Source organism: Adiantum capillus-veneris, chromosome 18 (genome assembly GCF_014529385.1).
Source record: "Adiantum capillus-veneris isolate H3 chromosome 18, ASM1452938v2, whole genome shotgun sequence".
Classification (NCBI taxonomy): Eukaryota; Viridiplantae; Streptophyta; class Polypodiopsida; order Polypodiales; family Pteridaceae; genus Adiantum; species Adiantum capillus-veneris.
Genome location: NC_140948.1, coordinates 5,353,419 through 5,368,818, shown reverse-complemented (window position 1 = coordinate 5,368,818; position 15,400 = coordinate 5,353,419). Strand labels below are relative to the sequence as shown.

Genomic DNA, 15,400 nt, shown 5'->3' with positions numbered 1-15,400 from the left:
GTCGGGATTGCACAAGAGGGGAGTTACTCCACTCCTTTGTCACAGATTACCTAAATATGATTAAAGTCGCTGATTTTCTTTTGAATTTCAGGGATACATAACGGCTGGTTAGTATTCTGTTGGATTACTTTATGAGAGAAGTACTTCGAAATGGGATCCTCGGCAAAGATTTCTTGCACACGGTAGTGCTTGAGGCGAATGACTACTTGCACACGACAATGCTTGCGTCGAAAATCTTTATAAACATGATCGCAATATGGGATTAGTTAATCCGACATCAAGTGAGGTCTGAGATGGATCTAGATGCGATTACAAAATACGTTGCTTGCAGTCATGGTCTGAGATTTGAAATGAATTTCTATGTGATGTGATTTAAATGTGCTCTTTTATGTGAGTCGTTTAGAGTGCATGTTTGAAGACGAAATGACTGCAACAATTCTGTCTGGTCGTCCGAAGAGATGTGATGGAACGGATAGTAACAAAACTTTAGTCAATCAAGACATCCGTGAGATCTGTGTAGATCTAGAAGTGATTGTTAAGTACCTTGCCGATAGATCTTGATTCTCATCGAGATCTCGACGGAAAGTAAGGTGGAACCAAACGTAAAATTCTGTACGTATTCAATATGTAAGGTACGCAGTCCTGTATGGATTGAGGTTTAAGGTACGTAAAAATACACACTATTGGTAAAAATCCCTTAAAAATTAGAAAGCAAATAGGAATTTCATGAGAGAAGCCTACAAATATATCACTCTATATGTCTATATGGCATTAAACATCAATCAAGTGACCTACCATGGTCCATGATACGAACTTGAGACACAATACCATATGTCAATAATAGCAATGGAACTTAAGAGGAGGGAGAAACCACCACCACCACCACAAAAAAAACAAAAAACCATCCACAACAACTGGAAAAAAAAAAGAGTACGGATTCAATCCGTACGGATCCAATCCGTACGTACGTACGGTACAACCTTGACGGAAAGTGATATGATTGTTCAATGACTATCGTCTTTGTACAAGTGTTGGATTGGTGTTGTCTAGTGCGTCAATACTTAGAGTCAGTGTCTACTGAACTAGTTTCTGGCTTATGTCTGTTTTGCAGGCGTAATAGGGGGCGATTACCATTCTTTCAAGAGGGGGGTATGTCACAAAATGATAACATGGCATGACCCTACGGACGGACTCATGACGTGGACACTATGAACTGATGACGTGGACAAGTTATACGGACCTATTGACGTGGCACAATACGGACATCCGCTTTTTGCGCTAACATGCTGACGTGGCCACTATATGGATTTCCGCAATTTGTGCTATTGCTTTTTGCTGGTAGATTTAGAGTCAAAAGCTTTTGAGACTCAATTGCTTTTGAGTTTAACTACTTTTGGGGCTCTTCTTTCGGCATCCCTTGTAAGAATAAGAGGAGCCCAAGGGCCTCACTCTGCACGACATCTCGACGCAGAGTCTGAGAGCTGAGGACCCGCGGGAGTTGTAATTTGCTCAAAGACTAATACAAAAAGAAATACCGAAAGGGGCGCCAGTCTTTGGGGCCAATACCTCTAGGCACGGAACTACGTCAGCCCGTCTCTCTCTCTCTCTCTCTCTCTCTCTCTCTCTCTCAAAGTTCAGTGATTATGAAGTTTCTGCTCGTGTGTTGCTATTGATTTCTCACTGGGAGAGGCCGGTTACAAGAATTCTGCAACCCTTGGAGTGCGAGAAGGAGCACAAGAATCCAGATCTTGCAACTTCAACATGGCTTCCCCTTGCTTGAGCGCCTGCGACGATATCGACCAAAACCAACTATTTGCTATGGATAGTAGATCAACCATCGAGTTAGCGGCCTATGCTCAACCAAAGTTCTAAAAGAAACCGGTAAATTATTTGGCTCAAGATCGTGACACCAAAAGCAAATGCAAGAGTTCACTAGAGGACAACGGCAAAGGCACGCTTGACAAGGATGGCAGTACCAGTACTCAGTTAGCTGCCTCGATACCCACCACGAGGTCCAATCACAGTTGTTCTAATTGTAACTTGATGCTTTGTTTGGCTCGAGAGTTTGAAGCCAAAGACAAAAGCACAAACTCAAAGATAGACAAAGACAAAGGCAAGTTGGATAGAGATTACAGTAATAAAGATTTGACAGAGGAGATTAGCATGGCACATGTGGCGGCGGCCACAGTTGTTACAGACTTGGGTACCCCAAGTTGGAAATCTAGCACGACACACAAGAAAATTCCTTATTTGTGCCCAGAGGTGTTGGCCCCAAAATCGGGTGCCCCTTTCGGTATTTCTCTTTATATTAATGCTTGAGCAAAGTACAACTCCCAAAGGACCTGTGCTCTCAGACTCTCCATCCAGATGCTCTACAGAGTAAGGCCCCAAAGGTCTATTTATTCTTACAAGGCATGCTCCAAAAGCAAAAAATTCAAAAGCAATTCATCCCAAAAAGCATCTAGTCTAAAATCTGCCCCCAAATAGCAGTCAAGGCATATGGCGGAAATCCGCACACCAACCACGTCAGCATGTCAACGCTATTTGCAGACAATCCGTATAGCAGCCACATCATCAGTCAATACAATTTGTGGGATCTCCGTAGGGCTTGCCACGTCATCTCATCCTGCCCATGTGGTCGTGCCACGTCATCAATTTATGACATACCCCCCTCTTGAAAGAATTGTGATCGTCCTCAATTACGATAGCAAAATCAGACATAAGCCATAAACCAGTTCTATAGACACTGACTCTAAGTACCGACGCTATAGACGACACAAATCCAACACTTGTACAAAGACGACAGTCACATCACATTTAGATCATATCACATAGGATCCATTATGATCTAGGATCATGATTCCTGGCAACGTATTTAGCAATTGCATCTAGATCCACACCAAACCTCACTGATGTCGGATTAACTAATCCTTATTGCAACCATGTCCATAGATTTCTCGAGACCGAAGTGCTGCAACTATTTCGCCAATCATTCCATCTTTCAATCCTGTACTCAAACACGATTTCATGTGTGAGTAATCATTTCCGGAAATTCCAATCCATCAATCAGACACTGAGTTCATACTGAACAGAGTGTTTCATTCATTTAGTTCTAGTCATCTTTTCACTGTGTGGCCATCTCATCCCTCGAGAACTCTTGATGCTCTCACGACAGTTCCATTCAATCATCCATCATGATTCAAAATTCATAGCAAGTTCTTCGAAAAACATTGATTTCATACATAAATCTGAATCATCTTTTGAAAAGTCCTATTTCAAAGTACTGAACACGGTGTTTCAATCATTCAGTCTAGTCATCTCATCTGTCCAAAAGTCTTGATGCACCTAGATCCCTATGTAGCCATCTCCTCGACGTCAAATAGTCAAATGACAGTTGCCGCCACTAGCTTCAACCAGAGAGAGACTTGTGAGTGGTAGAGAGGGGAAAACAATGCTCCATAATTAATTTGGACCCTTGTGTTGGAGTTCAAGTTATCAGTCTTTGGACCCGTACGTCAAGATTCAAGGCACATGCATATGGCAGGGAACCAATTAGACATATCTAAAACACTATGGATGAGTGCACCAATCCATTGTTGTTGGTCGAATTATGGACAGGATGTGTTTCAAAGTTCATTATCCAGAAAGTATTTTCGGACGTGATGTGTTCACAGTTCACAAATGGGAATTTTTGGACGTAGTGTAGTCTACAGCTCAAAGTTTCTAAAAGGCAACCGATGCTCAAGATGGCATCATTCTCAAGTACAAACTTGAGGGTAGCATAACCGAGGTATATCCAGTATCACGGCTGGTGCTAGGGTGTCCATGGTAGCTTCTTCATCGACTTGGTCTCACTATTGATGTCCGCTATGAGCTACACAGAGGGTGTTAGAGTTTTGGCATCTCAAGTGAACTACCCATTGTGATCCCATTATTTAGTTTGGCTTTTAGGTATTTATTTTACTTATTTGTCAAAGTCTAGGTAGGGCAATTCACTGAGGTTGCTATATGAGCAACCCTCAGCCCCCATTGTATTATCATCATTTCATTGCCAAGGTTGGTTGGTTCACAGTATCTCTTTCTCTCTCTCTCTCGTGTATTCTCCCCGCTTGTGTACGATTCTGCATTGTCCACACTCCGAGCTTGTATGAATCAAAGATTGCCACCATAGTGGATCTCCAAATGGCATAGTCGCCATTCAATTGCCAATCAATAGAGAAAGGTAAAAAGGGTAGGGAACTTGATTGGTTGATCATTAGAACTGGGACCAATCTCCCCATTTCTCGTGACTTGTTCCTCCATCATTAACATAAAGGCGGGACATAAAAGGCAAAACTATAATAAGTAGAGACTTTGACCCCGAGGAAACCTAGCAATAGGAATCCTACCTCAGCCTGCCAGGTGGGCACAATCAACATGGCTAGTACCGCCAAGAAGGTACATCTACCTCGGATACGACCAAGCACAACCACAAAACAACCCTCACTTCCTACACTGCTCCCCAGAAATACTAGAGCCACCTCCAGATAGAAGATGTAACACTAATAGAAACAAACCCTAAGATGACCCTCAAAACTCCCAACACCTACTTACAACTATCGTCAACAATTCCAAAGCATGCACTTGTTAAAGTGTATAGCATCTAAGTGAATAGCCCAATGTGATCCCAATATTTATTTTGGCTTTAGGTAGTTATTTTACTTATTTGGCAAACCCTGGGTAGGGCAATTTGCTAAGGTGAGTATATAAGCACACCTAGGCCCCATTGTATAATCATCAATTTCATTGCCAAGGTTGGTTGGTTCGAAACTAACTCTCTCTCTCTCTCTCTCTCTCTCTCTCTCTCTCTCTCTCTCTCTCTCTCTCTCTCTCTCTCTCTCTCTCTCTCTCTCTCTCTCTACACGCTTCCGCATCGACTTTGACGTGGTATCAAAGCTCTTGGCTCGTTAATCTTAACAGACTAGCACGATCTTGGGAGACAAGCACGCATTGAAGAAGAGAGAAAGAAGAAGAGGACTTTCAATCTTTGGTAGTGTTTTTGCAATGGCCTTTTGATATGCATCAATAGTTCTCACAATCTCCTACGACGGCATTTTGAAACGATACACCGGCAACGAGGAAACGCTTTTTGAAACGCACATGAAGCAACGGCGGCATTCTAAAACGCTGGGCCAGAGGAGCCCCTTGGGCAACGCCTTCAAGGGTGTGTTGAAACACAGCGTTGAAGGAGATTGCCAAACTCGATGGCATTGAAGCTTTCACCTTCCAACTACATCTTGAGACACTAACAATTTGTGGGCTCTTCGATAGGAGAGAGGGGTCTCTTTCATAAGCTTTCGGCTTGATGTGAGAGCACAACTTTGAGCGTTTTGAAACGCCTACTGCAAAGGCACATGCAAGCTTGAACGGGCACAAGGATAGCCTCACGTGACTACGATGCCAATGCAGTAAGATCAATATAAATCCATGGCTATGGAAAGTGAATCAAATCAGCACCTAGTCAGCGGCCTATGCACCAGTAAAGTTCTCAAGAAAGCCATCGACTTGTCTCGCTCGGGTATGTGAAGCCAAAAGCAAATGCACGAGTTTGCTAGAGGACAGAGGAAAACGCAAGCTTGACAAGGACAGTAGTGCCAGTGCCAGTGCTCAGTTAGTTGCCTCGATACCCACAAGGTTTGAGAGTCGTCGTTATAAATGTGAGAAGACGCTTTTTCGGCTCAAGAATACAAAGCCAAAGGCAAAAGCAAGAACTCACAAGAGGACAAAGGCAAAGGCAAGCTGGACAGAGATAATGATGATAAAGATTTGACAGAGGAGATCGGCATGGCACACGTGGTGGTGGCCACGACACCAAATTTCTAGTCAGTTGGCGGTTGCCGCAACTATGTTCAGTCAGGGAGAGGCTTGTGAGCGACAGAGAGGGGCAAATAGTGCTCCCTCCAAATACTTTGGACCCATGTGTTGGAGTCCAAGTTATCGGTGTTTGAACTCGTGCCAATGCGAAGTATATAAAACACTATGGATGTGCGCGCCAATCCATTGTTGTTGGCTAGATTATGGACAGGATGTGTTTCAAATTTCATTATCTAGGAAAGTTTGGACATGATGTGTTCACCGTTCACGAATGGGGATTCTTGGACATAGTGTGGTCTACAATTCAATTTTCTATGAGGCAACATCGCTCAAGATGGCATTCTTCTAAGGTAGACAATGATCTTAAAAAAAAGAGGCAAGAACCTCCTCTGTGTTCAATGCCACCACGAAACGTTTCAGCCTCAAAATAACAATTTTTCTAAGACTAAAGCAAAGAATACGGAGCCTCTAAGGATTGTTATTCAAGCTCTAAGGAAAAAGCATCTCTACTAATCATTGCCAAGGAGTAAGTTCTTCTTGAGGAGATTCATGCCTTGGGACAAACAATCTCAAAACACGGAGTTGTAAGAAGCCACATAAGGTAAAGCTAATACCAAACTGCCCCAAGCCTGCATAAAACTTGTACCTTTTTCATTGTAGAAGGTCCCTCAGATTCTTTACAGAAGATTACCTTAGGCTCCACATGGGTAAACTAAGGGCGCTTACAGACCGAAACAAGCCTGCCCAATATGTTTTGGGATGGGCGCGCATGCGTTACGGACCACGTCCGCTGCCCATCTGGTGCAAAGACTGAGCTGGCATGTGTGCAGCCAATCATCAACCGATCGCAGCCCCTGCCCAAGCTTGGACAGGGGGTCTCCGCTGCCCAGCACCTTGTCCACCCCGGTATACCTGCAGCCAATCGTGCTCCGCCTCTTGGATTTCACGCACACACACGACCCTGCTGCCCAAGTTTGGGCTGCCGATGTGTAAGCGCCCTAAGAAGGAAGCAGGACAGATTCAAGTGCAATGTGATGCATGTGGCAGTAGCATTGAAGCATATCTTATGCGAGATGGACACGTGAACACCCTTAATGACCATGCTGCCCTCTATTTTTTAGAATCTCAGAAAGGCCATGCACCCTCCATTAAGAAAGACCAAATTCACTCCTCCAAGAACCACATTTCACAGTTGAAAAAGGTTTTAGAACCTCCAAGAACCACATTTCGCACTAGAGAAAGTAATAACAACATTCTAGTCCCCTCTCTCTCTCTCTCTCTCTCTCTCTCTCTCTCTCTCTCTCTCTCTCTGTGTGTGTGTGTGTGTGTGCGCACTCATACATGTGCTTACCAGGACAAATTTGTTGTTGCAGCCAGGACGTTTGGGTGCATCATCGTCATCGTGGACGATATCACCACAGACTGCAAGATGGGGGGTCAATAGGAGCAGAAGCAGGCAAAAACCAAGACCTGCGAATCGCGCAGGAAGTTGCATAGCTGAAAATTGTAAACAGATCTTCACATTTCGGCCAGGAATCGAACCCACAAAAGCCCTTTCTCTGCGACTGCAGGATGAGCGGGGAGGTGCCAAATGACAGAAGCCCTTTCTCTGCGCTAATAAGAGCAGCTAAGGTCGTCGACTTGGTTACAAACTTACAAGCGAGTACGAAGCTGGTGCTGCTAACCTTTACTTTCTCGCTTGGTCGCGCTAGAGAGAGAGAGAGAGAGAGAGAGAGAGAGAGAGAGAGAGATCATTGTTCGTACGATACGGAAACGAGTATCATTACCTTTGGAGTAGAAGGAAAGCGTCATAGCGGGTGGGTATGTTCACACGGAGGGGGGGCACCCGGGGTACCTCATGAGGGAAGGGGACCCTCAGGATTAGAGGGCACATGGTCTTTAATGAAGACACAGTGATGGTGTTGGGGTATAAAGCCCAATGTGGTCGCCGAGCTAAGTGGGCGGACCGCCAGGTATGTACACATATTCTTTTGTAAAAACCTAATAAGAACTCACTATGCTCTACACATTACAGTAGAGCGAGTTCACCATATCGTCGTGCTCTTCTTCTCGCACTCTCTCTCGCGTCGCACTTCCGCTCGTACTCCTTCAACTGGTATCAGAGCTCAGATCGAGGCTCGGGGCAGCATTTGCAGGTAGCCAGAGTCACCTGCTCAGATTGGAGTGAGATTCGACAGACGAAGACACGGCCCCAAATCTTGTGGGCAAGCCCAAAGGGCTTGGTGTTCTCAGAATTTCATTATGAGGTCATCTCGGCCACCGTTCGGCTTCGACAAAGATCTGCGCAGGCCATTTTCGACTACGTGGTCTCGGCGAGTGCAAATCCGACTCTGCAATTTTGGGGTTTCGGCCTACGACTGCAAGTGCTGAGGATATCTGCACTTCCAGAGTGCTGATTTGTGGCTATCTACACAACGAAGAACGGCTTACAGTTCTTGGAGGCATGTCACATACGACACGGGCGCATCTACACATAGACTGTAGGCGACATTCACTAGTTCATCAGGTAGCTTGTGTTTGCTGCTTGATATTCCAGATTTCATCCTGACATTGCAGGTACTTCCACATGGGATGTATTGTCAGAGATGATGTATGTCTGTTAAGGGTTTGCTGGCTGTGAGTCACGCAGCAAACAACTGCCGCAGCGGTTACAGCATATAGTGGGAAATTTGTGGATGTTGTTGGGATCGGAGAGCACACACACAGAGAGCCAGCACGAAGAAGGAGATAGACGCAGTGTGTGGCGGGGCGGTACTCACACTACAATGTGTAGTTATGAGTATAGTTATTATGAATGAGTAAATGAATGGCTGTACATGGGCGGCTGAACAACGGGCAGCCGGGCACACGGGCCTTTAACCCAACAATCTCCCACTTAAAGGCAGTGTGCCTTTAAAGTGGCCAAAGTACAGCAAAAGAAGTCAAGCCATACCCATCAGCGATCTACAGTGTGCAAACCACTGTGAGGCTAACGACTTCGTGAGTAGATCAGCAGGGTTATCGTCAGTGTGTACCTTGACAAGCTCTATGCACTTGTCCTCTAGCACCTCTCGTATGAAGTGATACCTCACCTCAATGTGCTTTGTCTTCGCATGGAAGACAGGATTCCGTGCCAACGCTATGGCACTCTGGCTATCACAATGTAGAATCGGAGCATCACCAGCCATACCAAGATCTCCCACTAGTCGTGAGAGCCATACGGCCTCCTTGGCAGCCTCAGTGGCAGCCATATATTCAGCCTCTGTAGTGCTCAAAGCAACGCATGGCTGTAAACGTGATGCCCACGAAACCGGTCCACCTGCAACTGTGAACACATAGCCGCTAGTAGACTTCCTCGAGTCCACTGACCCTGCATAGTCTGAATCTGTATATCCGCAAACAGACATATCCTTCTCACCATAACATAGGGACAACTCTGAAGTCCCTCTCAAGTATCTGAGAATACCTCTCACTGCATCCCAATGATGCTTGCCCGGGTTAGACATGTACCTGCTAACCACACCAACTGCATGAGCAAGATCTGGACGCGTAGCCACCATGGCATACATCAAGGAACCAACAGCTGACGCATAGGGAATATGAGACATCTCTGTAGTCTCCAAATCTGTCTGCTGGCAGTCATCATGGCTGAGTTTTACATATGGAGGCAACGGGGTACTAATGGCCTTCCCCCCTTCCATATGAAAACGCTCAAGCACCCTGTCAATGTACTCTTTCTGACTAAGAAAGAGCATCTTGCGAGAACGATCACGAGTGATCCGCATACCCAAAATATGACTGGCATCCCCAAGATCCTTCATGGAAAAGGTGTCATGTAGCCTATGTTTCAAGGCATCCACATCAGAAATACACTTCCCTGCGATTAGCATGTCATCCACATACAAATCCAAAACAATAAGACTACCATCTGCAGCCTTGCGAGTATAGAGGCATGGGTCCTCATAACTGCGTACATAACCCAATGAACTCATGAATGCATCAAACTTACGATACCATTCACGAGATGATTGCTTCTGCCCATACAAGGTCTTAAGAAGCCGGCATACCATCTTCTTTGAACCATGAATAACAAACCCACTTGGTTGCTCCATGTACGAATCCTCGTGCAAGTCCGGATGTAAGAAAGCTGTCTTTACATCCATTTGCTTCAACTCCATGTCTTCTGTAGCTACCAAGGCAAACAACATACGCAAAGTAGACATCTTCACCACTCGGGAGAAGATCTCATCAAAATCAATGCCCTTCTGTTGCTTGAATCCTTTAGCCACAAGCCTTGCTTTGTACCTAGGCTTTGCATCCATTGAACACAATTTTATCTTGTAAACCCACTTGCATGGTAGTGCCTTCTTACCCTTTGGCAAAGGAGTAAGCTCCCAAGTTTCATTTTGGATCAACGAATCCATCTCTGACTGCATAGCCTGCTCCCACTTGAGCTTGTCAACACTAGACCTGGCCACATCATAACATGATGGCTCCCCGCAATCAGTCAACAATACATAATCCATAGAAGGCACAAAACGCTGAGGCTGTCTTGCACGCCGCTCTGAACGCCTCAAAGACTGTGCAGGAGGTGCATCTGGCTGTCCCACATCTACATGATCTCCCAACAAGGGCTGATCTGGTTGTCCCACATCTACATGATCTCCCAACAAGGGCTGATCTCCCACTTGAGGGTCAATGGGCTGCCCACGAGTAGCCATGGGACCATTATACCGATGACCATCCTCCTCAAATATCACACGCCGAACCTCAACCGTTCGCGGTGATGATCTATACATAGAGTCCTCATGAAAAACAACATCATGGCTGCGCACAATCTTCCTGTCAATAGGATCCCACAATCGATAACCCATCTCACCAGAGCTACCATAACCCAAGAAGATACATCTCTTGCTCTTTGGATCCAATTTGCTGCGTTTTGCCTTAGGTACATGTACATAAGCTTCACAGCCAAAAACACGAAGGTGACCATACGAAGGTGGCAAACCTGTCCATACCTCTTCAGGCACTTTGAAGCCCAAAGGAACACTAGGTGAACGATTTATCAAATGCACAGAAGTGGCAACAGCTTCAGCCCAAAATCCATTTGACAAACCAGCCATAGAAAGCATACTACGGACTTTTTCCTGTATAGTCCTGTTCATGCGCTCTGCCACACCATTTTGAGGAGGTGTATAGGGAGCACTAAGCTCGCGCCGTATACCCTTCTCAACACATAATGTTGTGAAAGCATGAGACATAAATTCACCCTCATTGTCCGTACGTAAGCACTTCAACTTACAACCTGATTGGTTCTCAACAAGAGCCAACCATTGCTTAAATATATCAAACACCATATCCTTCTTACGAATGGGGTATGCCCATACCTTCCTGCTAGCATCATCAATGAACGTAACAAAGTACATAGCACCTCCAAGAGAAGCATTGGGCATCGGCCCACATACATCATTATGCACCAAAGCTAGCTTTTCCAAAGATCTGTGTGGAACACTTTTCTTATGGGAAGACCGAGCATGTCGACCATAAAGGCAATGCTCACAAAACTCAAAACCACCAAAATCTGAAACGGGAATGTAATCCGCACGTGCCAACAACTTCAAACCTTTTAGTGACATATGCCCCAAACGCTGATGCCATAAAGAAGCAGGAGGTTGCTCAGTGATCCCCACAATGTGATCAGCCACACTAGCTACACAAAGGGAATACAACGTATTCCTCTTAGCACCTTTAACCAAAACAAGGCTGCCCTTAGTGATCTTCCAACCTCCATCACCAAAAGATACATTGAAACCAAGTGAATCCAACTGACCCACACTAATCAAGCTTTTTGCAAGAGCCGGCACATGACGCACACGCTGCAAGACAAATGTAGTAGAGTTTGGCATAGCCAAATGAATATCCCCAATGCCATGAATCTGCATAGAACGCCCATCGGCAATCCTGACAGTACCTGTGCTCGAAGCATCATAGTCATGAAACCACGACCTATGAGGCGTAACGTGAAAAGAAGCACCACTGTCAATGACCCAATCCATAGGCATACTACGCTCATGAGTGAGAAGAAAAGCGTCATCAAAATAGGATGCAAGCAACACATCACCAAGCTCTTCACTAGTAGCACTAGTCGGAGCACATACATGGTCATCTTGAGAGCTACACTCTCCCTGTGTTGCATTTAACTCCTCAATCTTGACATTGGATTTAGGCTTGTCCTTAGCATCATGGTCTTTCTTCTTACCATCTCCATTTTCCCTTTTCCACTTGTAGCAATCCTTTTTGAAATGGCCTTTTCTACCACAATGAAAACATTCCACATCCTTTTTACTTGTGCCTGCACGGGACTTGCTTCTAGATTTACCCCTGTTGGACTTATACTTGTCCATAGTCCTGCCTCTGACAACCATTGCACTAGAAGACTTACTACCTGCATTATTCTTTCGATTAATCTCTTCCGTGAGAAGACTAGACTCCACATTAGTACTTGTCAACTCATTCGCAGGAACCGAGTTACTTATGGCTGTCCTAAATGTGTCCCATGACTCAGGCAACGTGACAAGTAAAAACATAGCTTTTACATTTTCCTCAAACGTAATTTCCTGCGTAGCAAGTTGGCTGAAAATTGTATTGAAATCATTCAAATGCGCATTCATGGAAGCACCTTCCTCCATTCGCAAATCAATAAGCTTTTTAATCCAATACACCATAGAAGCAGCCGAATGCTTATCATACATATCGCAAATCCGCTGCCAAAGCTCATAAGCTCCACCCTGTGCATCTTTCACATTGTAATAAACAGACTTTGAAAGGGAAAGCCTAATGGTAGACCTGCACATCTCATCCAACTCCTCCCAATCATCCCTCTCCATGTTCTCTGGCTTAACTCCTTGCAACTTTAGAGGTCGAATCTGTTTCTTCTGCACCAAGACATCCCAAATCTGATCTTTCCAATATGAGAAGTTAGCACCATCCAACTTCTCAATATTGAAAACTGTGTCCTCTTTAGTGCCCATTACAACAAGAATGCAACAATGAGAAACCTGTAACCAACCAACAAACTGCCACAACAAAGTAGTGTTGCAAATCTGACAACACCTGCTGCTCAATCAAAGAGCAAACGCATAGAGTATAAATCAGCCCATAATATGGTCAAAAAACGTACGTAGAAATCCACAAACAAATGCATAAACCCGTGACACCTGTAACTCAACCGGCCTAGGCAAACTGTGCCACAAAATGCATCAACAATGAGCTGTCATAGAGGCATAAACATACTCCATGTCTGAATAACCACAATAGAGACATAAGCTGACCAAGCTTACACAAATCCGTGAGCATAAATGGATCCAAGTGAGCATATAACCAATGCACAAGCTCAACGAAGTCCAATCTCTATTGTCAACCAAGTACCTATCCGTACTCAAACCGCAACACTGCAAGCAAGAGCAAACCCGCTCTATGTATAAGTGAACCAAATCTCCACAATATCATGCATAAAGAGTGTCTGTCAAACTGCCATATCCACATCCATCAACATACATAGATGATGTAAACCTGTAGCTCAAGAACACGCATAAACAGACTGCCCAGAAGAGTAGAAGCTCCCACTCAAACCACAACCATATACATGGTTGTCCCACAGTCAAAATACATGTTTTGTAACCACAGAAGAGACCTGTATCCAAAGCTCCCTGTAACCTGTAACCTGTACCCGTACCTATACTTGTACCTGTACCTGTACCTGCACTTGTACCTGTACCTGTAGTCGAAGAAGACAATGTCGCCAAAACTCCCACTCTTTCTGTGTGTATGAGGCCACTCCAAGAAGAGGCTACACACTCTCAAATGAGCTGTGGGCTCACGTAAGTGGGAGACACTACAACAATGGCACCTGTAATGGCTATGGAAGCTCTGGCAGCAGAAAACTACCAAAGAGAGCTGAAAAACGCAGCTCCTAGTCTGTAGCTCGGATGGGATTTCTAATGGCACGAATGGCTCCGAAAGGGGGGTTAACCTCCAGGACGCCTGCTGAAAATACTCGCGGAGTGCTGAACCTTCCAATGCCAAGCTCAGAAAAACCTTCTGCTCTTTTGAAATGCGCGCGTGCGCGAAACCGAAAAACGGCAATGAAACAGCAGCAAGTTTCAACACACTCAACAATGATGATGAAGCTCTCAATGCTCTCACTACCAAGCTCTGATACCACTTGTTGGGATCGGAGAGCACACACACAGAGAGCCAGCACGAAGAAGGAGATAGACGCAGTGTGTGGCGGGGCGGTACTCACACTACAATGTGTAGTTATGAGTATAGTTATTATGAATGAGTAAATGAATGGCTGTACATGGGCGGCTGAACAACGGGCAGCCGGGCACACGCGCCTTTAACCCAACAGATGTATGACTTTGTGGGAAGTCTATGTACTGTCAAATTTACTGTAGCCTTTGTTGAGGGTCGAGTGAGGTTTTATTGAGATGGGGGATTCTTGAATGTTGAGATCCTTTCGGTGATACAGGTCTTGGAGCGAACCCTCGAGCACCCTTAGATAGGCAGCTAGGATGTATTGACTGTGAGTTAGACAGTTGGGATTGCATCTTTGCTTTACTGACGTTGAGGCATTGTTGCAGTCTATGCTTACAGGACAATGACAGGACAGTGAGAGACAGTACAGGTGCAGGACAGGTTTACCCACAGCTTACAGTGTTAGAGAGACAGTGGTTTTTTGAGCTGTTTTTTGGTCTGTTTTTTGAGTACACCAGAGCCATTTTACAAAGGAGACTCTGCCGAAATTTATGCAGAATCTGAAGCTTTCTTGGTTCATTTGACAGGTTGATATTGGTTCAGAGGTCAGTTTACAGGGGAAACTCTGCCGAATTTTTCCCAGGAAAGTAAACTATTGTGAAGTGTAGCTATGGTTGGATCACAGGACACTGCTCTTTACAATATCAAGAAGCTGGATGGAACCAATTTCCCATTGTGGAAGAAGCAGATTTGGCACGTGTTGGTAGAAAAGAAGCAGATAAAACCTATAAAGCTCAAGGGGATAAAACCAGAAGATATGGACAAAGATGAATGGAGCGAAATGGATGAATTGGCACTTTCTACCATTATGCTGACTTTGGCAGAAAGCGTTTACTTCAATGTAGCAAACGAGATGTCGGCTTATCAAGCATGGTTAAAGCTGAGTGATCTTTATGAGAAGCAGAGTGCAGCTTCACAGGTATACTGGCTTAAGAAGCTTGTTGACTTGAAGATGAAAGAAGGGACACCTATGTCCAATCATCTGAATGAATTCAACACAATCTACAGTCAATTGTCAGCTCAAGGTGTCAAGTTTGATGAACCTGTTAGAGCTATGTTCCTGTTGATCACATTGCCGGAAAGTTGGGACACTTTTCGCACAGCTTTGAGTAATTCTGCACCTCCAGATGGTTTGAACATAGCAGGTGTAGAAGGAAGTCTGCTTACTGAAGAAACCAATAGAAAGACAATGGACAAAGGCAAAGGAACAGCCTTAGTTGTCAGGGGA

The 15,400-nt window shown here is 44.8% G+C and overlaps 1 protein-coding gene across 1 annotated transcript in view; it reads right to left on the bottom strand.

Annotated features, from left to right (window-relative positions):
• Window positions 1–7,537, bottom strand: part of LOC147435175 (signal peptide peptidase-like 2) — a 29,479-nt gene extending 21,942 nt beyond the window's left edge. Inside the window, exon 1 of the mRNA XM_086488277.1 lies at window positions 7,205–7,537. Within this exon, the coding sequence (XP_086344403.1) occupies window positions 7,205–7,348 (144 nt within the window). The 5' untranslated portion in view covers window positions 7,349–7,537. The remainder of the gene's footprint in view (window positions 1–7,204) is intronic.
• Window positions 7,538–15,400: the final 7,863 nt, after the last annotated feature.